General features: G+C 39.8%; 1 protein-coding gene across 15 annotated transcripts in view; it reads left to right on the top strand.

Moving 5' to 3' along the window:
• grip1 (glutamate receptor interacting protein 1) overlaps positions 1–23,577 on the top strand; it is a 401,866-nt gene extending 378,289 nt beyond the window's left edge. For 4 of the 15 annotated variants that reach the window (XM_066667721.1, XM_066667725.1, XM_066667711.1 and 1 more), the window contains 10 exons: positions 3,643–3,847; positions 4,545–4,684; positions 5,365–5,550; positions 12,399–12,567; positions 15,078–15,116; positions 15,420–15,531; positions 16,382–16,426; positions 17,919–18,161; positions 19,087–19,233; positions 20,067–23,577. In XM_066667721.1, the coding sequence (XP_066523818.1) occupies positions 3,643–3,847; positions 4,545–4,684; positions 5,365–5,550; positions 12,399–12,567; positions 15,078–15,116; positions 15,420–15,531; positions 16,382–16,426; positions 17,919–18,161; positions 19,087–19,233; positions 20,067–20,330 (1,550 nt within the window). In that variant the 3' untranslated portion in view covers positions 20,331–23,577. The remainder of the gene's footprint in view (positions 1–3,642; positions 3,848–4,544; positions 4,685–5,364; positions 5,551–12,398; positions 12,568–15,077; positions 15,117–15,419; positions 15,532–16,381; positions 16,427–17,918; positions 18,162–19,086; positions 19,234–20,066) is intronic. The other 11 variants (XM_066667719.1, XM_066667712.1, XM_066667713.1 and 8 more) reach the window with 11 other exon arrangements.
• The last annotated feature ends 1,483 nt before the right edge of the window (positions 23,578–25,060 follow it).

The raw sequence follows: 25,060 nt of genomic DNA, 5'->3' as shown, positions 1-25,060 counted from the left end.
CCAATGGTAAACATGCCTCTGTCTAAGCTTTTTTGTTTTACCTTTGTAGGCATCAGTTTTGTTTATCTTTTACAAATAGAATTAAGTTCATCTTTGGAAACAAATAATAAAAATAATAAATTAGATTTCAGTTGTTTATCTGCAAATTTAGAAAGTGCCCCAACTTTTCTCTAAATACGATGTTTAGATTATCATATAGGTTAACTTCATAATAAACTTTCTGACAGTGGAAGGAAAGGTTTGTTTGCTTATATTTCTGGAATAGTTAAAATAACCAATGATTGCCATTTTGTTTAAAAAGGAACTGTTTCTCATTATAATAATCAAATAACATAATAGCAAACAAACAAATCACAAATCAATAATTTTATATCCTGGTCAAGTTCCCTTTATTCTAAATGGACAGTGTTTTTATTCATTTTTTTACTTTCTTATCAAATGACAAACAGTTTGTTTTTAAATAAAAATGCAATCTTTGATGATTTTTACCTATTACAGAAAAATAAGCAAACAAACTTTTCCCTTCCATCATCAGAAAAATACTCTCTTATGGACCATAATTGAATCGTAAATTGTAGAAATCTATTATGGCATCAGTTCAAAGAACTTATTTGGATCTTTTTTTTGAAAATTATACATATTCCTCGTTTTGTAAGCCATCATTCCACAAGCAGAAGGGTTCTGCTGATGAGACAGTTTCACCACAAAGAATGAAAATGTGCTCTGTGTTGAAAACACACAAGCCCTGCTGCAGATTTTCTGGGTTGAACAGCAGTATGGAGGTTCTGGGAGATTTCACTGCCTTATTAGTATGGGCAAGAGGCTGGACTATGAGAAGACTGACCCGTGGGGGGGAGCTACAAACCTGCTCAGTCTCTCTCTCTCTCATCCTTCCTCTTCTAGCCAGACAAGTACAAAATTCATGGGTTGACAATTGACCTTTGCAATGGACAGAGTTTTTTGTGTGGTTATGAGCTCCTGTGGAGTCAAGTCTCTTCTTACTCTTGTCCATAATCCCAGCTCGTATCCAGTTGCCGAGTTCTTAACTGTCATTTGAAAGATCCGGACCCTCTAATATTTATAATCCTGTCATTTCATATAGCCTGGAATGTGCTAGCCACTGATTTTGAGGTGCCTTCAAGGTATCTTCTAATTGAAATATCATGTAATATTATATATATTTGAAATAGTATATACATTGTCTGTATGTGACTTTGATTTAAGGAGTCTGTACCTTGCCTGATATTTTCTATTAGCCTCTTTCAGTTAGTAAAAACAAGAGTGACATCTGCATACTTTTTTATCCCTATTTCACTCTGATCATCAATGGTCAGGACCCCCACAGAACCACCACTGAGCAGGTATGATTTGAGTGGTGGATACTTTTCTTCACTGCAGTGACACTGTCGTAGTGTTGTGTTAGTGTGTGTTCTGCCGGTAGGAGTAGATCAGACACAGCAGGGCTGCTGGAGTTCTTAAAAAAATCAGTGTCATTGCTGGACTGAGAATAATCCACCATCTGAATATAACTAGAGGACGACCAACTCAAAATGTGCAGCAACAGATGAGCTTTTGCCTCTGATTTTACATCTACAAGGTGGAACAACGAGCTAGGTGTTTGTAACAGAGTGGACAGTGAGAGGACACAGTGTTTCAAAACTCCAGAAGCACTGCTGTGTCTGATCCACTCATACTAATACAACACACACTAACACAGCACCATCACTGAGAGTGATTCACCGCTCAAATCATACCAGTTCTGTGGTGCTCCTGACCAATGAAGGGTGATGGTTCAATGCAGGGTGAAATGGGGATAAGGTGGACTACAGTCTGTAATTGTAAAACTACTGTAATTGTAGTGCTCCTGTATGGTCAGTGGAGCTGGTCTGTTAAATATAGATTCTGCATACACACTATTTGGCACCAGGTTTTTTGAAATTATGTAAAAAATATAAACTATTAAAAACAAATAAGATATGAAGCAAGTCACAACATCTTTTTTATTATTATTTTACGAAGTCTGAGAATGTCAATGTTGTCTGAAAAACCACAATCTTGTCATTACCCTGCTGTTGGCCTAGATGAGTCCTCTCAAAAAATAAGGCATTTTTATTTACTTCCTGCAAAAAGGGAGCAGAATCATATTCTTGTTTCCACAGCAAAAGTTAGTTTGGATGGTTTTGAATAGGTTTGAGTTGTGTACGTCGTGTGGACACCCCGTGGAAGAGCTGCAGTGAGCAGAAGTGATGGTGCCCGCTGCTGACATTTCTGGGTCTTCATGAAAGTGGCTGTCATGTCTGAATACTAGTGTTTAGTTGAACACGCCGGCCTGTACAAGCATTTCCTCTTTTCCTTGTGTCTGCTCTCTGTCAGGATACATAATTATTTCTCCAGTCTGCCTCACCACCCCATCCCCTCCGTGTTCTCTCTCCTCTGTCAGGTCTGTGGTGTTAGGCACATTGCTGCTCCTTTTGAAACAATTGATAGGCATGCTTTGTAACAGAGCGCCAAAGCTGTATTCCCCCACACTAACATCCTCAGGGAACTATGCCTTCATTTCCGCAAGCAGTCTTGTGTTTTTGCTCTGTATTTTTCCAATGAGGATTTTCTCCGAAACCTCCCTTTCCCTCCTTCACATTACATTTTTTATATTTTCCAAAATGGTTCCTTTCCTTTATTCCCCTCAGATACTTTTTCTATGTTCACTCTTCTTTTTTTTTTAAAGTTTTGTTCTCAGTTTTATTTCTGTTGTATCCTTTTGATTTTTTTCTATTTTTCTATTAAATTTACTTTCATTATCTGCCCAGCCATTTCCATTTTTCTTTTCCCATGCTATCTTTATCATCATTTTCCTCTTCATCACCTAGGGATACTCCAATCAATCAACGATTTTCAGAAATCAACTGTTTTTCATTTGAAGTGACCCAGTCTTGCATTTCCAGATTGACTCACCATCAGTTGTGCATGAGGCAACAATTCAACATTAACAGAACAAAACAACACATTGTTTTCAATACAGTGGTTCTATCACGAAAGGATGTAGAAACCTTACATGAAAATATGCTACGTTTATTTTTTCTTTCTCTCTCACACACACACACACACAAATTATTTACATGTATATATATGTAAGCTGACATGAATGTTAGCTTACTGGTGGTTTTGTAAACCTCTGAAAGGTCAAACATGATAAATTGTATATCATTTTATATATTATTATATATAATTTATCACATTTGACCTCTTGACTACTCCAGCTTAACTATTAAAGGAATCATAGATAGTATATTTGCTGTAAAATTACAGCTTCAAAATCATTTTGATGCTTCACTGACCTGTAATAGGGAGAATAGAACCTCTGGTATTGATACTCCTGGCTCAGCACTAACTGTTGGAGGAGGGTAGTAAACCATGGCAGGAACGAGAAATGTATAACTATGAAGGTAACCAGATGTCCTGTATGCAAGAGCCTGGAAGGACATAAGTTTAGTGTCTAAACTGCCTGATTGGAGCATCCCTACCGTCCTCCCTTCTTTTCCTCCCCAACCCTCCCCCCACCCCCCTTGCTCTTTCTCTCTCTCTATCTCTCTCTGTCCGGTGTTGTGAGGGCTGTTTCCGTTCTGCTCTCTGCCCCTCTGCGAGGAGTCCTGCGTGCAGACCGTGTTGATTTGGACGCCCGTGTGCTGTTGGCCTGTGTTGCAGACGAGCAGGAGACCTCTGGGGCCATCATCTACACTGTGGAGCTGAAGCGCTACGGCGGCCCTCTGGGCATCACCATCTCTGGCACCGAGGAGCCCTTCGACCCCATCATCATCTCCAGCCTCACTAAGGGTGGCCTGGCCGAGAGGTACAGTAGGCACACTCATATCCCCCTAACGTGAAAAGAGTTTTAACCCTGCGTTCCGACCTGTCACTTCACGGTCATTAGATTCCACCACGAATCTTTAGGGAGTTGAGATATCATTATCTCAATTTACTACAACTTAATTCACCTCACACAGCAGTGGATTATAAACAATAGAAGCCTTTTCTAACATGAACATCTCATTTTTTTGAAGTATGAAAAATTAAATATTTTTTATGTGCTGTAGATGTGAAGAAACAGTCAGAAATTAACACAAGACTTGAATGTACAGTCAATTTTCCAAGTTTCGTGTCCACATTTCTTCACATTTTATATATTAAAAATATATATTAGCAATAGCTAACATTTTATAGCTTAAACGCAATAAATAAAAGTCCCTTCACTTATTCTCATTTACCATTACAATTTACATAACCCACTTTTGCATAATTTTAGTACTTTGGCAAAACGAAAAGAAATCTCAAATAAGACAATATTTATAAATATGGAAACCTGTGTCTTTTAGTAGATGTTTCAAAGCTTTTGACCAGCGCTGTACATCTGAAAATACTTGGAGATCTGCCATTGTGTGGAGCTTGTGATGTGCAGGGAGTGTGATGAAAGTCTTGTGAAGGGTTTGAGTGCGTGTGAAGTGTCTGTGAAGTGTGTGCGAACTGACAGGGCTGTGTGCTCTGAGCAGGACCGGTGCAATCCACGTTGGAGACCGCATCCTGGCCATCAACAATAACAGTCTGAAGGGCAAGCCCCTGAGTGAGGCCATCCACCTGCTCCAGATGGCTGGAGAGTCCGTCACACTCAAGATCAAAAAACAAGGAGAGCGTGAGTACAACAGCAACCACGGTCCAACATACAGTCACACTGTCGTAGAGCAGAGCACTCTACTGCCCTTTTTGCTTCTGCTTCATTCTCTCTTTCCTTTTCTTTCTTTGACTCTTTTTTTACTGTGTGTATTCTTTTTCTGTTTTACTCTGTTGATCCATCTCTCACTCTTCGTCTGTCGGTCTCTCTCTCTGTCAGTCATTGTTGAAGAAAAATCCCAGCAGATTTCTTTGATAGCTAGTCTTCTGAAAAGAATGAAAGCCATAATAAAAGCAAAGTTTGGACACAATCAATAATGAAGAAAATGTTAGTTTTTGAGGCTTCTGTGTAGTTACAGTTAAATGTATGTTTTATATATATACATTTTATATATCACCTTATATAATGAATATAAGTCTTTCTGCTCGTCCTGTAAAGGTACCTTTTTGGGGATTTGGACAAGATTTGGACCTGAAAGACACAATATGCTTTTTTCCTGTTTTTGTTAAGTGTCCATGAATCACCAGATAAAGTTAACTAACACTGATATGCAGTGGGTGGTATAAACATGCCTTATATGCTTTGATATTTGGGATGATGCATTAATCTCTGCACCCCTAGGCTCAGCACACTTTCTCTGTGTGTGTGTGTGTATGTATGCATGTGTGTGTGTGTGTGCGCGCGTGTGCATTCACTCACAGTGGTAAGCCCTAAGCAGCCATCAGTGTCCGGGCGTCTGGGAGAGCTGAGTGATGTGGAGGATGAGAATCAGAGTGGCCAGAAAACAGGCAAATTGTCCGACATCTACTCCACAACTATCCCCAGTGTAGACAGTGCTGTGGAGTCCTGGGACGGCTCTGCTATCGATGCCACCTTCAGCACCCAGGGTAAGAGGATACAGGAGGCACTGGGTTTTATATATTTGTATGAAACATTCCTTTGTCACTTTTCATGACTCGTTGTTTTTGAAAATTACTAAGCCTAATAATTAAACTGTAAATAGGAAATAAAACCACAGGTCTTTTCACCATGGGCAAGCTTCCAGTTCCATTAAAGTGGGCTCAAATATCTTTTGTGTAGCGCTTCTGGATTAGTCTAATTTTGTCTTCACTATGGCAAGGCCAACATAGTTTAATTACTTTTTTTTTTGACAGAATTGATTCATTGCAGTGCAGTATGCCAGCAGCAATGATATGAATATCATATCCACCAGCTGAATTGAACAATTTTAGTTACTAACAATCTACTTAAAAAAAAAAAGATAATTTCTCATATGCCAGCTCCTTTTTATACAGCTATCTGGAACTTGAGCATTTAAGTGTGTCAATGTCAGGGCCTTTTAATAGACTTTTTTCAGAAGTGATCCTTTAATGCTAGCATAGTACATTTATGCCAATGAAATCACATGCTAGCATTTAGCCCTTTAAGATAATCCAAATCTGAAAAGAACGACAATTGTCTATTTCCTTTAGAAGCTCTTTCTAGCCCTGTCACCAGCAGTGTAGACCTTGAAAGTCCTCTCATTTTATCAACTGGAAATGCATGATTCAAAGGCCCAGTGTGCGACATATTCTTAAGCCTTCAAGGGTAGAAGACATAATAACAAAAAGCACCAAATGTCTGATCTGTCTCTGGCAGCTGACCTTTCATAAAAACTCATGTCCAAGACTTCACAGTCACTATGTCTGTCATTACCGACCTCGCTTACCATTAGCCTCTGCAGCCTTCACATCTGCCATCATCTGTGTCAGATTTCCTCTGAAAGCCTTCATAGATATAATAAATATAATACAGGCTGTTATTCCAAATCATTTATCCCATGGGTTAAAGGGGAAATTAACAGATACTAAGAATTATATACTAGGACTAATACTCTTGTGCAGTGTTCTACCTTACAGTAGTTGTGTTTATTAGACCCTTTGGCCCTCTTTGTGGGTGAGGGTTTTATTTAGCTAAGTAGCAAATGGCTGCTAATGTGCAAAGGGATATGCATAACTGTTAGAAGACCTCTAATGGAAGACCAGTAATGTGTTTGAATTACAATTAGTTTTTCAGCCTGCCAAGACCTCTTGGTTGGATCTTATCACCCATCACCCAGAGAATAACAGGCAAGACAAAATGTAGAGAAAATGTTCATATTCTATTAAGTGATAATGACTCGTATTATTATGCCCACAAAGGGAAAGCATTTATGCTCTAATAAACGTCTTAATGCTGGCAGAGACTGCAGTTATATGTCAGATTTGAAAATTCAAAGCTATTTGCTACTAATTAGTGTTCTGTTTTATATGTAGCTATATATGTACGTTCACCACTGACCATTATAAGTTGGCAAAAGTAATGTAAGGAAAGAGGAATGTTTGCTGCATAAATGTTTTTTTATGGAAAGTAGTGATGTCAAAATGAATATGTTAAGACAGGCCTGAATTTTTGTCATATTTAGCCACAACTTCCTCCCACAAGTCTCTTTTTAGAGAGCCTAGTGATGTATTAGCAGTTCTATTTAGCGACATAACTAACAGCATCACTGTTGAGATGAATAGATTTAATTAGTAGTAGATTAGATTATATTTTATTTATGCTGAAATATGTATTAAATATCATATCTAACTCTTTCTTGCCTTACTTCCCCTCTCTCTCTGTCTCTTACCCTTTCTCTCTCTCTCTTTCTCTCCTCTCTCTTACCCTTTCTCTTTCTCTCCTCTCTCTTACCCTTTCTCTCTCTTTCTCTCCTCTCTCTTACCCTTTCTCTCTCTCTTTCTCTTTCTCTCACTCTTACCTTTTCTCTCTCTTTCTCTACTCTCTCTCTCTCTCTCTCTCTCTCATATTCTCTGTCTCACTCACCTCACTCACATACACAGACACACACACACCGTTTACACCTGGTAATTTCCTGTGAATATTATCTGGATTGTATTGTGATAAGATTTTACCCACATGCGTTTACCCTTGGTAGTCAGGGTCGTCGGTTAGTCACACTGAAATCGAATTGCTGTCTGGGATGGAATTTGCAAATCGGCACATTACTTGGCGACCAGTTATTTATCCATTCAGCTTCTTCCTGTGCTGTGATAAAGATGGTTGCTGCCTCAGGTTTTATAAAATTCAGAACTTGTTTCCTAACATTTGGCTAGCTCTCCTGTCTGTCTCCTTTCTGTCTCCTGTCTGTCTGTGTGCTTGAAATCAATCTGGAATTTTTAGAACAACAGAGAGAACTCCAAATGTTGAAAAGCTCGGAGAAATAACTGTTCAGACTCATTAAGACAGCAATGATTCTGATTGCAGCAATAGCATAGTCCACTATGTTCCACAGATCAATTTGAGTGAATAGAGCACTGTTGGGAGCGTATCATTCTTGGGATCTTTACTGATGGTGAACGGTCAACAAATTTTCGATTGAGTTGTGCTACGTTTAATTACATTTTCAAGTACTGTGGTGTCTGTCTGTATTGTTATTATTGGTTGTTTAATGTGTCATGGGGAGAAGGATGTGTTTACACTGATGTAACATGTGCCTCAAATGAGAGATCGGTTTCCAATGCATCTTGGGTACATTTACACTTAATTCTATGTGACTTGGCCTGATACTCAAGACGCATGAAGTGACCAGGTGTAAACGGGATCATAGAGCTCCTGTTTCATCTCCATTTTTGAGCAATGAGTGGCACTGTGGCGTTAATTTTCTCTATTAAAGCTTCTGTGTCCAATGATAAAGTTGTTCCTGAAACCTTTAATCAGCAAATTAAGTTTCCTCTAGGTAGTTTTCATCAGACTACACATATGTCTCCAAAAAATACAACGAGGCATTTTAACTTTGATGTTTTAATTATATTTAATAATTGATAGACACTGATGATAAATATAATTCCCTTGTGTTGATCTAATGTTGATTTATTGTTTTATTTTCTATATACACATCTGTTATTAAATGTTTCAGTCGAAATGCAGCAAATTATGCCATTAGTTAATACATTTTTTAATTGATTGAATCTAATGCAATATGACAACTATAGCACTAATGAAAAGAGTTAGATTAAAGGTAGTTTTCTAGAAAGATTTACCTCATCTCTCATGAAGTCAAATGTGATTAGGGACTAAATATAAAGAATAGCTTGCTTGATCTGAAATTGATCCTTCATTGTGCCATATAAGCAATTTATTCAGCATGTTTCAGAGTCAAAAGTCGATTGGTAAAACGTTGTCACTGCACGCATATGAATTAAAACTATGAGATGTTCTTTTGTTCACTTTTATGGATGTCACATGGAGTCAGAACCCATAGCACATTAACACTTCCACCTTTACAGCTACCAACATTTATGCCGAGCTGTTCCTTTAAATTACACTGAGAGGGCAAATTACGGACAAATCTCTAACTTGTCATGTAACGTGGTAATATATCATGGGTGCTGCAGCTTGAGAAGCTCTTCTGCGGGTCTTTCTCTTTCTCATTGGTATCCGTAAGCCACTGAGGCCAAAGCCCATCTTGCAGCTCAGCCCACCTCCCACAGAGGCCTTAACCTTCCCCCCTAACGATCGCGTGTCGCCCTCAATCAATTCTCACTTAGAGAGATGATAAATCTCAGCCTGTACCGCTGACATATATCTCCTCAAGGCCATCCTCTCTCTTGCTCCATCTCTCCCTCGCTCTCTCTCCCTAAAGAAATAAGAAATAAGACAGTTCCCTTGTGTTAAGAGGTTTATATGGAGCACATCCCCACCCCCAGGCACTCCTGCCCTATCTGCTTTGTATAGATGTCTGAATCATAGATGTTTACACAGGTATTCTAGACACGCACAAGAAATGGCAATCTACCTGCTACATAATGGATGTAGTGCACTGGGTGCAAGTCTGGCACTCTTCAGGCCAGGGAGGCTCTCACAGGATTCAGCAGAGCAAGCACAGCAAAGCAAAAGTCTAGATTGGAGAGACTATTTAGACCCATATTCTAACTAGTGGATTAACACTGTCCTGAAAACAAGGAGGACTGGGAAGAGATGGGAATGTTTTCCTACACTTCTCTGAAAGTTACATAGTGCAGTGTCTGCAATGCTGAGGCCAGAGTTGTAATGACAGATGCTCTGTTCTCCCTATTACAAGTCTGTGAAGCGTCACAATGACATTTAAGCTGGAATGTAATAAAGGTAAAACATCTACCTAGTGTTCATTTAGGACACAGGGTAGAAGTGTACTACCAGTGCAGCCTGATATTCAGGAACAACTATGGATGTACTTAAGATCACTATTCTAAGTGCCAAGAGGGCTTTCAAGCTCTCGCTGAAGTGGGCAGTGGAGCAGTGAAACTGCAGTATCTTTAGTGATGGATCTCCATCTAATACCTTTGGGATTAGTATGTTATATTGAACTAATCATTCAACATCATTACCTGACCTCACTATTGATTATGTGGCATGTGCCAGATGTCATAACATTTCTTGGGTAAAAAGACTGAAGCATTATTTGAAAAAGGCCTTTATAGGTGTTTATGAAAGTTTACATCAGTTGTGTATGGCTTATCCCTTGTTGGATTAAATATGCGGTTTCCCAAAGCGATCCTTCATCTTGACTCTCTAAGTGCTGTTCCTGGTGCAGCAGCAAACACTGTTGTGTTTTTGCTCAGCTTCTGGGATAGACTGAAACACTCTGGCTGTTTAGATAAGATAGGAAATTTCCTGGTGCCTAGATATAATCTCCCATTCCATTCAGCGTAGGGATTTTGAGGTCTGACTTCAAAGAACATTTTAAACATACCTTAAAACCTTTCAATCCCTTGGGTTTATGTTCAGTTCTTAGTATGTGAATCAGGTTGTATGTGCCTCAAAAAAATGAAATCTGGTTGTGAATACTGATAAATTCCCTTATGGCTACTTTCTTAAGGGTTGCCTGTCTCTCACTTACAATGTTTGTCCAAAGATACCAGCTCAACCAACATTTCTTCTGAAATTAAGAAGGATAGGATAACTGTTCTAGTCTTGGAAGAAGTCTTTGCATTAGCAGATGGGACATTGCATTAACGATTTGATTGCATTCTGCCACAATAACATTAGTGAGTTCAGGCTATTATTTTGGATTAATAATTCTGGATCAAAAGACACTCCACTCCAACTCTAGCAAATGTAGTTTCACAGCTAGACAGACTGGCACTCTCTTGCTGGTAGGGCTGTAAGATTAATTTATTTTAATGGAAATCACAAGAGTGCTATTATCAGATTGAAGTGGCTGCCATAGTTATTCCTTCAAACATGATCAAGAAAATGAAGTTTTAAAAGAGGAGATTTAGGCGGCACGGTGGCGCAGTCACACAGCTCCAGGGGCCTGGAGGTTGTGGGTTCGATTCCCGCTCCGGGTGACTGTCTGTGAGGAGTTGGTGTGTTCTCCCCGTGTCTGCGTGGGTTTCCTCCGGGTGCTCCGGTTTCCTCCCACAGTCCAAAAACACACATTGGCGACACAAAAGGTGTGAGTGTGTGAGTGAATGTGTGTGTGTCTGTGTTGCCCTGTGAAGGACTGGCGCCCCCTCCAGGGTGTATTCCTGCCTTGCGCCCAATGATTCCAGGTAGGCTCTGGACCCACCGCGACCCTGAACTGGATAAGGGTTACAGATAATGAATGAATGAATGAGAAAATTTAGATTATCTACAAGACAGAGACCAACCACACACAACTATACATACCATGCTCTGTTCATATAACAACAGGCACAGCTGAGTGAGAATATAGCACTCTACATTCAGCATTTAAAATGAAAGGCTGATCTTTTTGGTCTTCCCTGCCATGAAAAAAATATATATGTTTAATTCAAAATCGTAGTCACAGTGTTGGACAAATAAAAACACAATTGTAAGATTTCTCTAAATTGTTCAGCCCTTTTCTATCTGTTGCTTGGCCTCATGTCTCTTGGCTTTAGGCTCATGAACAGCTACTTCAGAGTATCCCAATTTGTTTTATATTATGTGTGGACATTATACAGAATTTAGCATGTATAAATGGACATCTGTAAACTCCCTAAGAACAGGAGTGCAGAGAAACCATTTGACATCCACTGATTCACAACAAGATTAAAACCATCTGTGAATAACAATTATCATTTTACATCATGTTTACATCAAACAGTGCATCCCAGTTTGCTTGGGATGGGGCTGCATACCCCACTGAACCCCATGTAAATCAGTGGTGCTTTGGAGCCCATAACCCTGTCACTTGTTGTTCTTGCTTGGATCATTTTTTGTAGGTACGTACTTAAATTTGAAAATCAGGAACATCCTAAAAGATGCTCTGGCCAAAACAATATAACCATCATAATTTGGCTCTTGTCAAAGGCACTTGGATCCATAGGCTTCCTTATTATTACTGCTTTCAAACCATCCACTTTAAGAGCTGGCTGTTCACTTGTTCCATAATACACCCCACACTGTGACAGGTTCCAGAGAAATGAGATCTATATTATTCAATGTACCTGTCAGTGGTTTTAATCTTGTAAATGGTTGATTCGTAGTGTTGTTTGGCTTTGATGTATGGTTCTAGGAATAATCCTTAGTAAATAAAGATTTTTTACTTTATTTAAAGTTTCTTTAAATTTTAATAAACATCTATTAAAAGATTTTTTTTCGGAACTTAATTCTTTCTTCTGTAACAACACTCACAATCACTTTTTTTTGGCCTCTTTATTTTTAAGCTTGTGAGCAGGAGTTGTCAAGTTAACAATGCTCTCTCTTTCATTTTGAATCCCTGTTCCAGCTCCTACAGGCTTCCAGGCATCCGGCTACAGCTTCCACAGCCATGAGTGGAGGAACGCCAAGGCCAGCCGGGGCAGTCTGTCTCCCGTCAGCAGCAGCCGTCAGCGAAATAACATCCTGCAGGACCTGGGTCTCAGTGATGATGAGTGGGACAAACCCACAGCTAGCGGGTAATTAACAATAGCACAGCTGCACACACACAGCATCCAAGTTAGAACCTGAAGTTAACATCCAGTCTCTATCTTGAAATGTTTTTATTACTTTGAGGAAACTTCTACCTTACTACTGCCTTCCATACAGCATACAGAGGTTAGATTCCCACTATTCCAATATGAGTCCTTGGACAAGACTCCTAACACTATATCAGCTATCTGTAACATGCTTAAAATTATAGTTTGATTTGGATAAGAACACAATTCAAATTCCATGTATGTTTATAGTACATTAAAAAAATAAAAAAATATATTAATATAACAAGATTTTAATCCAAGTAATTTTTGATTGTGTCTACTGATCTTTAATGGTGGGTTTGTCAGGAAAAGTTTGCACAATGTGAAGGAAAGCTGGTATTTTCAAATATAATGGAATCAAAACATTCTTTAATTGAAATTAAATATATATATATTTACTAGGTTTTTAAATTACAGTTATAACTATTAATATGCTAGCATTTGCATTGGCCTACAAGAAGAAAACTTGTTTTAAGATGTAGAATGACATAAATCCTTTCACTGAAAAATATGGACTAGTCATATTGTCACTGTCAGTCCATATGGTCACTTTTGTCGTTGTTCTTATTTTGAATAATACCCACTGTCCCTCAAATTGTGTATATTTCCTGACAATTGGACCAGCAGAAATGTTTAATAAGTATTTAGATTAAAACAATTTATAATAATATATATTTTTTTAAATTCCAGTAAAAGTGGCTTTTTTTTCTTTTGTAAAATTGCTACTTTGGAAATGAAAGGCTTTTTTGATAGTTATGAACAGTTATGATATTTTTGCCTTGTTTTTCTTTTGTTTGTTTTTTTTTCATTAAAAAAAGTTTAAAACACAGATGAACAGATTCATTCACAACTGAACTGCACAGGTGGGAAGTTCTTATTGATCATAATGTTTAACAGAAGAAAAGAAAGAAGAAGAAAGTAATACTGTGCAGAGTTATACATTTCTTTTTCCTCAAAAACATGATTCAGTATGACCAAGAAATGATGTAAGGTGTGTAAATTGGCCTTGGCTTCTTCATTTGTGCATAACTCCGCATGCGTCATTGCAAGAGTGTTCTAATAGTGATTTTTCAAAAGGTTATATAGTGATATTGAGTCCGTACATTAACAGCAATGTTGCAACATTGATGAGTTTGTAATTCACTGTTATGAAACGCTAGAGTTTGACAGATGATGGGTTCGGTAGGTTGTGCTTCTCTCTGCTTGGCCTCAAAGTGTTACATATTTATTTCATTGTATATATTAAGATACCTTACTTTATGTACAGAAAGTGTTGTTTAGAGAGCCTGGTAAGTGAGGACTAAATAATTTCTAGGCTTTTCCCATTAGTGTAGGTATCTCTGTGTCCATAAAAACAAATCCTGACAGTAAAAATGAAAATTGGCAGTGTAAGATGGAGTGTACTCAAGCTTGAAGATATGTCACTTCATAAACCTGGCAGAGCTCTTGGATTTGGGGGAAAAAAGAGAATTTATGAAAACATTTCTACATGAAAAAGACTTAATCTGTTTAAAAACTCTTAAAACTAGGTCAGTTTTAGTTGACGTAACCACTTACTGCAGTACAAAGCCACTTGCATCTTAAAAAAAAAAAAACACCGCTCAAATGAAGGCCAAGCCATTAAAGCTTGTATTAAATCAATGCTAAAGTCTTTGCTGTGAGGAAAGACAGGAAGCACTAAAAGCATATATATAGCATTTGAGTTGTTTTGACTGCCTCTCTGAGGTGTCTGAGGTTGCTGAAAAAAGCAGTGGTCACTATTCCTGATCCTAGGGGTCTGTTTTCCTGCAGATTCAAGCATTGGTCTACCACACTTGTGTAGATTATTAATCTTTATACAATCTTTGATTGTGCAGTAGAGGTACATTAGCGAAGGGAAGTCCCATTAGTTTTATGCATTTAAACATTCCTTGTAAACTAAAAACAAACAAACAAAAAGTTACATTCAGAAATGTATAAATACAGGTCAAAAATGTGTGACACTTCACCACAGATCCAGACTCGACACGAGTCATGACATTAATCAAAAAAAGAGGTTTTATTCTGTTACGTGACAATGCAAGCATTGTGAATAGATGCCACAGCCACCTGTGGTTGGGGTCCATATCCATTATGCAGTGCTTGTCATCTCTTAGCTGACATAACAGTTAGTTTTCTCTTTAAAACATGTACAGATGTAGAATGAGGTTGGTTTAACAGTAGGTACATGCTAATCTTCACTCTTCCAATTACATTAACATTGTGTGTTGGGAAATCTTAACTAACCAGCTGGTAGGTGTTTGTCAAACCTGAACTGGGGAGGAAAATGGGATAAAAAAGGAGAGCCCGAGTGGACTATAAATTTTGCAGGAATGTAGATCCCCCAGAGAAGGTCTGGTGACAGCTGCTTTGAAGTAGTAGATGTATCTGCGTGTCCCTGTTGATTGAAGCTGCCTCTCCATTACCTGCAGAGCTGCAACGCTGCCCACTGGCCTTATCTCAGACAGCAGGTGAGGCTCAGTGCTGTGTACACCTCCCAGTATCTGCACTGCTTCCCAAATGGCCCCTCACCCCATGCCTCCACTTTCCCCGCGGGCATCATCGCCCGGCATAACGTCACCATCTGTGTGTGTCCACCACACCGGGCACTGTGTCTCGTGTGTCTCTTATCTCCAGCCCTGCCTCCACCGCCAATGCCTGCACAGCCCCATTGGTCGTCTTCAGTGCTCATCACTGTGGTGCCTGCCTGCTCATTGGCTGCTGTGGTAAAGGGCTGGGCAGAGCCTTGATTGTCCTTTGCTTGTCATTGGCAGGTTCACTGTAGGCCACGATGGCACCGAGCCGGATCAGGAAGAGAACTTCTGGTCACAGGCACTGGAGGATCTGGAGACGTGCGGCCAATCTGGGATCCTACGGGAACTCGAGGTAACAAAACACTCACCAGCACACTCTTATAGCGCCATAATTCATTTTGTCACCTAGCCGTGGCTATTCTCGTCCTTATAGCATAAATGGTGATGAAAAAAAAACACTGCTATCCATCATGCCCACCCACTTTCCCACTTTAATGGTAGTTGCCAACCTTGGTGCTCCTCTCCTGCTGTTTTCCTGTATTATAACACCCACTTTAACTCAGAAACAGGGGCGGGTTACCACTGGGGTCAAGTCAGTAAGGGGCCCTCAGTAACAGAGTTGTTATATGTTGGGCAGGGAGTTTTTTTTTTTTTGTCAATGTGAATCTGGAATAATTTTCCTCAACACATTACATTACCTTCCATACAAGGACATAATCATAGATAATTGTAAACCCACATCTAATGGGACAAGACAAATGAAAGAGAGGCCAAAGCAGCAGTGTTATTAAACAGTATCTGTCGACTCTGTCTTTTTTCCTGTAAGCTCAAACTAATGAGTAACAGTGATGGCTCAAAGGCAACATTAGCAGCTAATGATAAAGCACGGAGCTGAGGCTTGTCATATAATGTGCCTGTATTTGTGGGTAAAGGATAGTCTTGTAATATGTCTACGGGCAAGACATCTCAGGGAAACGTGTTCAAATTTCAGCTGCAACAAGCTCAATCCAGACTTGCTCAGGATGGTCTTGTTAATAAACCAATTATTTGGAACAGGTGATGTCAGAGCAAGGAAAACTCCAAAATATGGAGAACTAGGGTTGGCAACAACCAAATTTAATGCACTCCTCACAATGAACCCCCATCTATACACGCATGATCTCACACTCTTAGTTTTGTGTAACTGCTCCTTCTCTTTCCAGGACAAGCCAGACAGGCTTCTGACTAAGAGAAACCTGGCCATCTTGGTACCCCTTTCCTTTTTTGGGCTTCCTCTCTGCTTGTAGTGCTGTAGCACCCTGGTGCTCTCCCTGTGCTGCTGGGCTCAGTGTCTCACGCTGGGGGCCTGCCTGGGGGGAGGGAGGGTGGGAGGTCCTTTACACACAAACACTGCCGGCATCCACTTTTCATCCTAGGGGTGCATTCAAAAGATAATCTAATGAGCGCTGACAAACTTTGATATGAGTCACACGGAAAGAGCTAGTCTTAGCCGCGTAGACATTTCCACCTGTCATCAGCTGTCAGAGATGTTTCTTATTCCCGTCAGACTCTTAGGAATATGAAACTGCTTATTTGCTTTTTTGCTCTCATAGCACGATCAGTCAGTCCCTGATTAATTCGAAGGAGCATTTTCTGACTCGAGGTCTAATTTTGCAGGTATTTCTAAGCCTGCCGCTTTGGCCTACGCAGAGGTCTATTTGGAGCCGCATTTGGCTCGCAACGCGATAATGATAAGGCTGTTTCTCATATCATTAGCACTGCTGAAACACAGTGCAATCAAGAGGTCTCAAAGCAAACTGAATGTACCCTTGGGCACTATTTGACTTAATAAATTGTTTGCCTTGGGTTAAAGCCTCGAGTGTTACAGTGTGTTTACAAAAGAAAGAAAAAAATAAATCACTTATGAGAGAGGGGTGCGGGGATAATTTATTATCAGGAGTTCGTAGAAATGTTTTTGTGCAGAGGTGCATGATTTCATGTTGTTGTTTCGATCAAAAACGATGCATCACCTTGGCCAGATGGACGGTTCAGTTTGCACTGACATCCATCACAAACCTGGACTACAGTCGAGTACAGTTTGGGTGAAAATCACTCAGAACTGTCCAGTGATGCAGATCTGCAGAGATGGGCATGATGTGGGTTCATGCAAAGCATGAGGGGAGAGCCACTGCAAGGTTTTATTTATTTATTTTTTTTTTTCTTTCAGTCTTGTGTAACCATGTCTTTCCTAAAGCAGGCTTCCTAATGTTTGAAGGATTTTCTTGCTTCTAATGACACCATTAAATGTTTTGTAATGACCTCAATGCATCTGGGTTGTAAAACTGTGCGTGTGATTAGTCATTGCCATGGCTTGCCATGGTGGAAATCTTTCAAATTGTTTCGTACAAGGTGTTGAACATCTGTCTGCTGCAATGCATGTCAGCAAGAGTGTTTGTGCATCAGTCTCTTTTAGTGAAATGAGGAATGATGTTGACAAAGCAACCTTGGGGCTGGGAGGGTGTTGATCTGCGTTTTGCCATTGTTTTGTGTCTGCCTCCCCAAAAAAGTGATGTTATGAAAAGAGAGAGAGATGATGCAATAGTCCATCATACCTCTGTGTGTGTGTGTAGTAACATTGACCTCATAAACCCAACAGATATGTGTACTGACTAAGCCCAGGAGCATGTACACTTCACTGTGTTGTCTGTAATGAGTGGTTCTGATCTGCTCTCTATGTGCTTTCCCCCTGCTGCCCTGTAGGCCACCATCATGTCTGGGAGCACGCTCAGCCTGAACCATGACCCTGCGCCATCGAGGAGCCACCTGGGCAGACAGGCCAGCTTCCAGGAGCGCGGCAGCAACAGGCCTCAGTACACACAGGCCAACCGCAGCAACACACTGCCCAGCGACGGCGGCAAGAAGGCCTTCGCCATGAGGAAGATGAAGCAGGAGATTAAGGACATAATGTCGCCAAACCCAGTGGAGCTACACAAGGTAACCAAGGTTAATGCTTTATTTTATTATTAAACTCGGTGTACCTGAATACATTAAAATGTAATATTTATAGTATTTGGTTTGTTTAAGAGTTTTCTTTTGCACCGAGAGAGCACCCTGCTGCAGGGCGACAGAGAACAGCGTAGAGTAAAGTGAGAAAGTATACATGTTGGTAATGCTTTTCTGTAAGTCTTTGTTTGTGAGGTACATAACACCTACAAAACATTTCATAAATATTTATAAAGAACTTCATATGCTGTGTCCCAGATGCACAGGTTCATTTTAATTCACTAAATGTACAGATAGTGTAACTGCAAGGCGCATCAATGTTCTTAAAGTCCATCCGTGTACCTCTACGGTCCATTTTCCATTTTCTGTATATGTATGAAGCAAAACATATAAGAAATGTATTGTATTTTTGTTTTTCTTTATAATCTTTTTTATCTCTATAGTCTCTAAAATCTCTTTACACTGAAACTTTCTTTAAATGAATGAACAATTAAAAAATATATATCACTCAGGGCTGAGTCTGGGCTGTAGGCTGCTCAGTTTTCCTTAACATACTTGTTACTCATAATGGTTTTATTTTCATAACAATTACAACAATGTTAATGATCAAAATGAGCTGAAGTTTTATTTATATACACTCAGAAAATGTCACTGTGTTTAAAGCAAATGTTGCGTTCTATGTTTCTATAGTATGTATCATGTGTTCACTCACATTTAGCAGGCTGAAGAGTCTCCACTAGGAAGAGCTGTAAGAACTCAGGCAGATCAGAATAACAGTAGTTCAGCTTTGGAGTTGTAGAGATGACCACAGTCAGAAAGTGCTACAGGAGAGTGTAGTTTTTTCTGTCATTGTTTTGTGTTGTGGACTTGAGCTTGTGGAAGGATCTGTAAATAGCATCACCTGCCTTACATCTCTGTATTATAGGTGAGCCTGTTCAAAGAGTCAGATCTGGAGGACTTTGGTTTCAGTGTGTCTGATGGGCTCTTGGAGAAGGGCGTCTATGTCAACAACATTCGTCCAGGGGGCGCTGCAGAGGTGGGGGGCTTGAAACCCTACGACAGGCTGCTACAGGTACATCATCAATCTAGTCTGTATAATGAGCATATGCCCAGTACGGAGCACTGTAAATCAGCAGGGAAGGACACTAATGGCGCTTTTCCACTGCATGGTACTCTTACCGTACTCAAGTAGGATCTACTCTGCACTTTTGCTTTTCCATTAGGCAAATTTGGTCCCTGGAACTGGATACTTTTTAGTACCTGCTCTGTCCTCGTTCAGAGTGAGCTGAGTAGGATCTAAATGAGGACCTTGTCAGTCACGACAAAATGAATACATCCAGCAAAACTTATTTATTTGTAAAATCTTCAAGCTACTGTAGAGACCTGTATTTAAGTAAACTGAACCCAGCAGTTCATAAAATTAGGCTGTGGTATTTTGAAGAGGTTCAAACATTCTTTGGCCAAAAATAGACCCCAGCAAAAGCTCAAACGTGCCACAAGGAATGAGAATACTGTACTGATCTGTCAGAACTGATGCACAAAGCCATGTTCAGCCCCAAAAAACAAACAAACAAATGAAAAAAAGTGAATACACGATGCATAAACACCTTAACTTTTCCGCTGCCTTTGCTGTGGTTTCCAAAGCCTGTGGTTCCCATTAGAGATGGTGTTTTGAGACATCACATGCTGCATTTCATCTTATATCTTCTATATCCTCACAGTCCTGTTAATGATAGAGAAATATTGTAGGCCAAGTCTCCCAGACTGTTTCAAGCTAGACTTCTTAAGAGCCGCCTTCCTTCTGTTTGACTGTAGTTGTATAAGACCTCCGCAGCAGTAGTGTGACCTTTACCCAGATGATAAATATTTAACGCAGAGCATGTTTGTCCCCTGTTCCTGTCACAGATCAACCATGTGCGCACCAGGGACTTCGACTGCTGCTTGGTGGTTCCTCTCATCGCAGAGTCCGGGAACAAACTGGACCTGGTCATCAGCCGGAACCCAGTCTCTGTGCCACCCTCAGAACTGAATCAGCTGCCCAATGAGGAAGCGCTGGGCTGGACTGACCCCACAGACCCTCTTTTGCAGATGGCTGCTGGACAGGAAGCGGCCCAGCAGAACTCCACGCTGGCAGGGGTGGACGACAGAGACCCCAACAAGACCTTATAGCAAAACCTACTACTCCCCACACACCCCCAGCGCTGGCAGACGCGTGCTCCTCATGGTGCTACTGAACCCCTCCCACCGCTCCACCTGCTGAGAGCGAGCGGGTGACTGTCCGTGATATAGCACACCCAGTCTCTTCCCTGAGCCAGAGCATGAGCCACACTGACTGAGCGAGGCGCCCTCTCCATGCCTGCTGGGTGCGTTCCTACTCTTGTGAAAATGACACTAACAATGGAGGAAGACCATACTGACCTCTTGGAATATTAAACTGAAAAGAAGAAAAAAAAAAACAACAGAAGAAATCAAAACAGTGCCATCCCTCATTTTTATTGCCAATAAACAAGTAGTTTTAGGGAAAAAAATAATAACAAAATAAACACAAAAGCAACATAAGCAAAAGGAAACTTTAAGACGTTTACACAAAATGTTGGACTGGCCTCTGTCTGTTCACGTGTGTGTGTGTGTGTGTGTGTACTGGAGAATGCATCTTCAGTGAGCGTTCTCAGTGTGTATGGGTAGGACTTTCTTATACGAGTCTAGGCCAGAGCAATTCTCCACGTCCTCTGTTTGCAAAAAGTCCCTCGTCCTAACCTCCGCTGTTCACCTTGTTCCTTGGAAACGGCTCCTCCAGTTCCATCCTTTTGTAGTGCTGGATCCCAAACATGTGTATAGTGAACACCCCTGTTAAATCCTCACAAGTGATGCCAAGGTCTGAGTTCCCTGCCTTACTCACTCAGCGGGAAAAGAGTTTGGCACAAGCTCAGCAAAGTGAATCCAATAGCCATTTTCTAAAACATGGCAGAAAAAAAAAGGAAGTGAGTCAGCCTGAGTGGGTTGGGTAGCATAATGCATGAGACCTTTTCTGAACTACTTTTTAATGGTAGACGTACTATTGTACAAAAAAAAGAGAAAATCTTGGCTACATGTAGTTAATAAAGAAAACAAAGAAAAAAAAACCTTTGATGAACCACAAAGGCCATCATTTTATTCCAGGTGTCGCTTGCTGATATCAGTACGAAACTTGTTTGGACCTTGATGTCATATTAAATTAAGAGGTTTGTTTCACCATGATACTGAAGGGTGGTACCTAAGGCACCTTATCCTAGAATTGGACAGATTTCTATTTTTCTTAGAGTCAGAACCTTTATAAGTGATCAGTGAGCAAATGTATGCAATCTGAGTGATGAGTAGGGGTACATTAAAGGAACACTAGGTAAAAAAAATTTTTGTTAGTTGTTTTTTGTTTTTGTTTTGCTCCTGGGGCTCTCCCTATTTTAATTAATGTTTACATCACTATACTGAAATCAGTCAAGAGGGTGAGTTACATAGTGTAGTTTCTGCAGTACCAACAGCAGAGACGCAGGTCACAATCATTTTGAAGCTGTAATTTTAAAGTAACAATATTACATAGTGTTCCTTTAAAGGAGTGGTTTGACCAAAAACCTGAATTGGACAGTTTTCCACTTACTCCACATGTAAATGATCAGCCATTTTGCTTCTTTATGTTAGAGCTAGATTTGATCTGTCTGCAATTAGCCTCGTATCTCCAACAATAAGGGATGAAGCACAAAATGGACACCAAACATGTCTAGGCTGAGCATCTCCATCCGGGGGGAAGTGAAAAATTGTACGTTTGATATTCGCAGAACTGCTTTACGCAATCTGTTTGCCCTAACTATTATGAGAAGCTGCTCATGTGCAGATTGGGAAAGCATTGTGATACAGATGATGTATTTTGGTTTGAAAGAGGCTTTGTTAACATTAGATGTTTTAATGTAAGCATTAGGTCTAATTTAACCCCCAGGCATGTGTTCCATTTCGGGGGGAAGTCGATAGCTAGCACAAAGCAGAGACCAAATAACTACTAACCACTCAAAAACTGTCCCAAATCAGCCTCCTCCCAGGTTTACAGAGCAAAAGAGAGTTGCGTCGGTGATAAAGTGGAGATGCCATGCTGGGTATGGTCTCAGCCACATATTTTAAAGGGCAGAGTTAGTCATTCTGGAGTTAGTTTAGAGGAACATTCTAGTTTGTAGCTGTCTTTAACCAGCAGTACTACAGCAGTTCTCATTCTAACATCACTCCAAAAGAAATAAACACGGTTTTTAAATATGTCAAGCATGAGGTTGTCAAAACAACTTCTGGTCTATACTCCCCTCTTGTTTAAGTGAATATAAACTTATACTAATCTACTGTATGTGGTAATGGTACCGTTTTGTATGTTTACTTGGGTTTTTTTTTCTTTTTCTTTTTCTTTTTTTTTAGAGGGTGCAAGCCCAAAGGGTGTACAAAAATTTGTAAAGAGAAAAAAAATAAAATACAACGGCACTTGCGTGTTAAATCATGTGAGAATGGGTTTTGCTAGGTAAGCTGCATCTGTCCTACCATGAGAAGTAGGACATCAAGGAGACATTCTTCACACTAAAAAAATCTGTAGCTCTGTTAAGAAGAAAAAAAATGTTAGAGGAGAAAATAGTGTCCATAAGCAACCTGCCTATGGCAGCACATAACCTTCACCCACCTGTGTGTGTAAAATTGTGGCTTTTGATGAGTGATGTTACCCTTGTCGTCCGTGCTCACACACCCTGTCTACTCACTATTTAAAATGGCACGTAGCGGTCCAATCTAATTACAGATCATAGCCTCATCAGGGGAACACTCACATGGGATATCTTTATGGAGACTCCTTTAAGCGACTGTGTTGTATTTAGTTTGTTTTCTAAGGTTCCTTCAGGTACGGGTTCATTCCCAATCTCATGCACTGGATTTGAGATGTTCTCAAATGTCATTGTTTAGCATATTGTTGACATGTTTCTGATTTGAATTCTGTCAAAGCCTGATTCAAGAGCAAGTCCTCACTGTAAGTGGCGTCTTATACTTGGCTTTACGTTTTATTTTACATCACCGTGTTTCCTCAAAACAATTTTGTTCTTATTTTGCTAAAGCAGTTTCTCGTTTTTTTTAAATGTTCCTTTTGTGGAATCATCTAAGTGGATTTAAGCACTGCCAATTAAAATAGTGGGTATCCATTTTCAGTGTATGATGAATTGATGAATCAATTCCACAGTTATGTCCCTGAAATATTGTATTTTTATTTCTAATGGACAGGTATTATGAGCTGTAAAGTATTTTTGTACAAATTTAATACTTTGTTAGCATGATATTTATCGTCTATGTATAACTTTGGGGATTCCTACAGCTGTAAACCTTTGTATGGCCAACAAAAAGAGAAACAATAAAAAGATATACAGAGTGGACAAATCATACTGAAGTTATCTGTCTGTACATCCAATAGATATTTTTAAAAAAGTATTAAAAAGAAATAATATATTGGAACTTAATGGATTTCGCTGCGACACAAAGTCAGAAATTAAGAAAAAATGACTCTAGATCTTCAGAGTTAGGGATAATCTTTATCTGCTTTTTATCTGATTAACGTCACATACAAACTATTACATCCCAATTTTGGCTTATTTTTTCTATTTGGCAAAACATAAGAACAGTTTTATTAAATAAAGAACAGTACGCTAGTGGTGAAATGTGGTGGGAAATGTATTGCGGCTGCTCCTCCACAGTTCAAATCAGAAGAGATGGGACGATGACTTGCTCTAAATATCAAGATATTTTGATACTAACCTGATGACATCTGACAGAAAGCTAAAGACTAAGAAACACTGGATTAAACTGTGTCCAGATACAAAGCTTATTTACTTAAAGGCATAGTATATCATAATTAATGGCAAACTGTGCACTTTAACAACCAGTACATTAAAGCATTTTTATATTTTAAATCACAATTCACTACAATTATTGATTGTTTTCGTTTGGATGTGTTTGGATTTTGCCGGGTTATATTAAGTATGTAAACATCTGACACTTTACTGACCCTATGATGTTTTCTTTTCATCAGGAAAATCAGTGATTTCAGAATGTGTGTAGACTAATCATATTTGCTAATATGAACAACTTATTCCGCTGTAATCCTCTACCTTAACTATTCAGACGTTCCAGTTCTACGTATCCTGCATTTCTTGGCTCCCTAGCTCTGCCTTTACTGATGATACCTCTTTAGTGTGGTGTGCTGTGTCTGATAAAAGACAGAGGCTATAAGGCTAAATATGCAGTCTTTAGGAGGAGTCCTCCCCCTGGTGGTCAATTAGACACCCCATAACCTACTGTAAATATGAGTAAGATGACAAATAAACTCAGAGCAAATGAGAACACTGTGGCCAATTGTGCCATTGAAATGTTTTTGAGAAATGGTGCCGCTCTACTAGTGCAAAAGTATAAGGCCTTGCTGACTCATCTTGAGAGAAACATCATCTAAAGCTCTTCTAGTTGCTTGGAGACAACTAATGAACAAACTGAAAAGAAAGGTATAGGACAAACAAAAATGCATTGGTGGCGCAGCAGGTTAGTGTCGCAGTCACACAGCTCCAGGGACCTGGAGGTTGTGGGTTCGATTCCCGCTCCGGGTGACTGTTCTCCCTGTGTTCGTGTGGGTTTCCTCCGAGTCCAAAGACACACGTTGGTAGGTGGATTGGCGACTCAAAAGTGTGTGTGTCTGTGTTGCCCTGTGAAGGACTGGCACCCCCTCCAGGGTGTATTCCCGCCTTGTGCCCAATGATTCCAGGTAGGTTCTGGACCCACCGCGACCCTGAATTGGATAAGGGTTACAGATCATGAATGAATGAATGAACATTTTATATGTGATAATGCTTACACAATGTGCA

The sequence above is a fragment of the Hoplias malabaricus genome, chromosome 4, assembly GCF_029633855.1.
Source record: "Hoplias malabaricus isolate fHopMal1 chromosome 4, fHopMal1.hap1, whole genome shotgun sequence".
NCBI classification, from domain to species: domain Eukaryota; kingdom Metazoa; phylum Chordata; class Actinopteri; order Characiformes; family Erythrinidae; genus Hoplias; species Hoplias malabaricus.
Note: the sequence above shows the minus strand (reverse complement) of the source record. Positions and strands in the feature narration are given on the sequence as shown.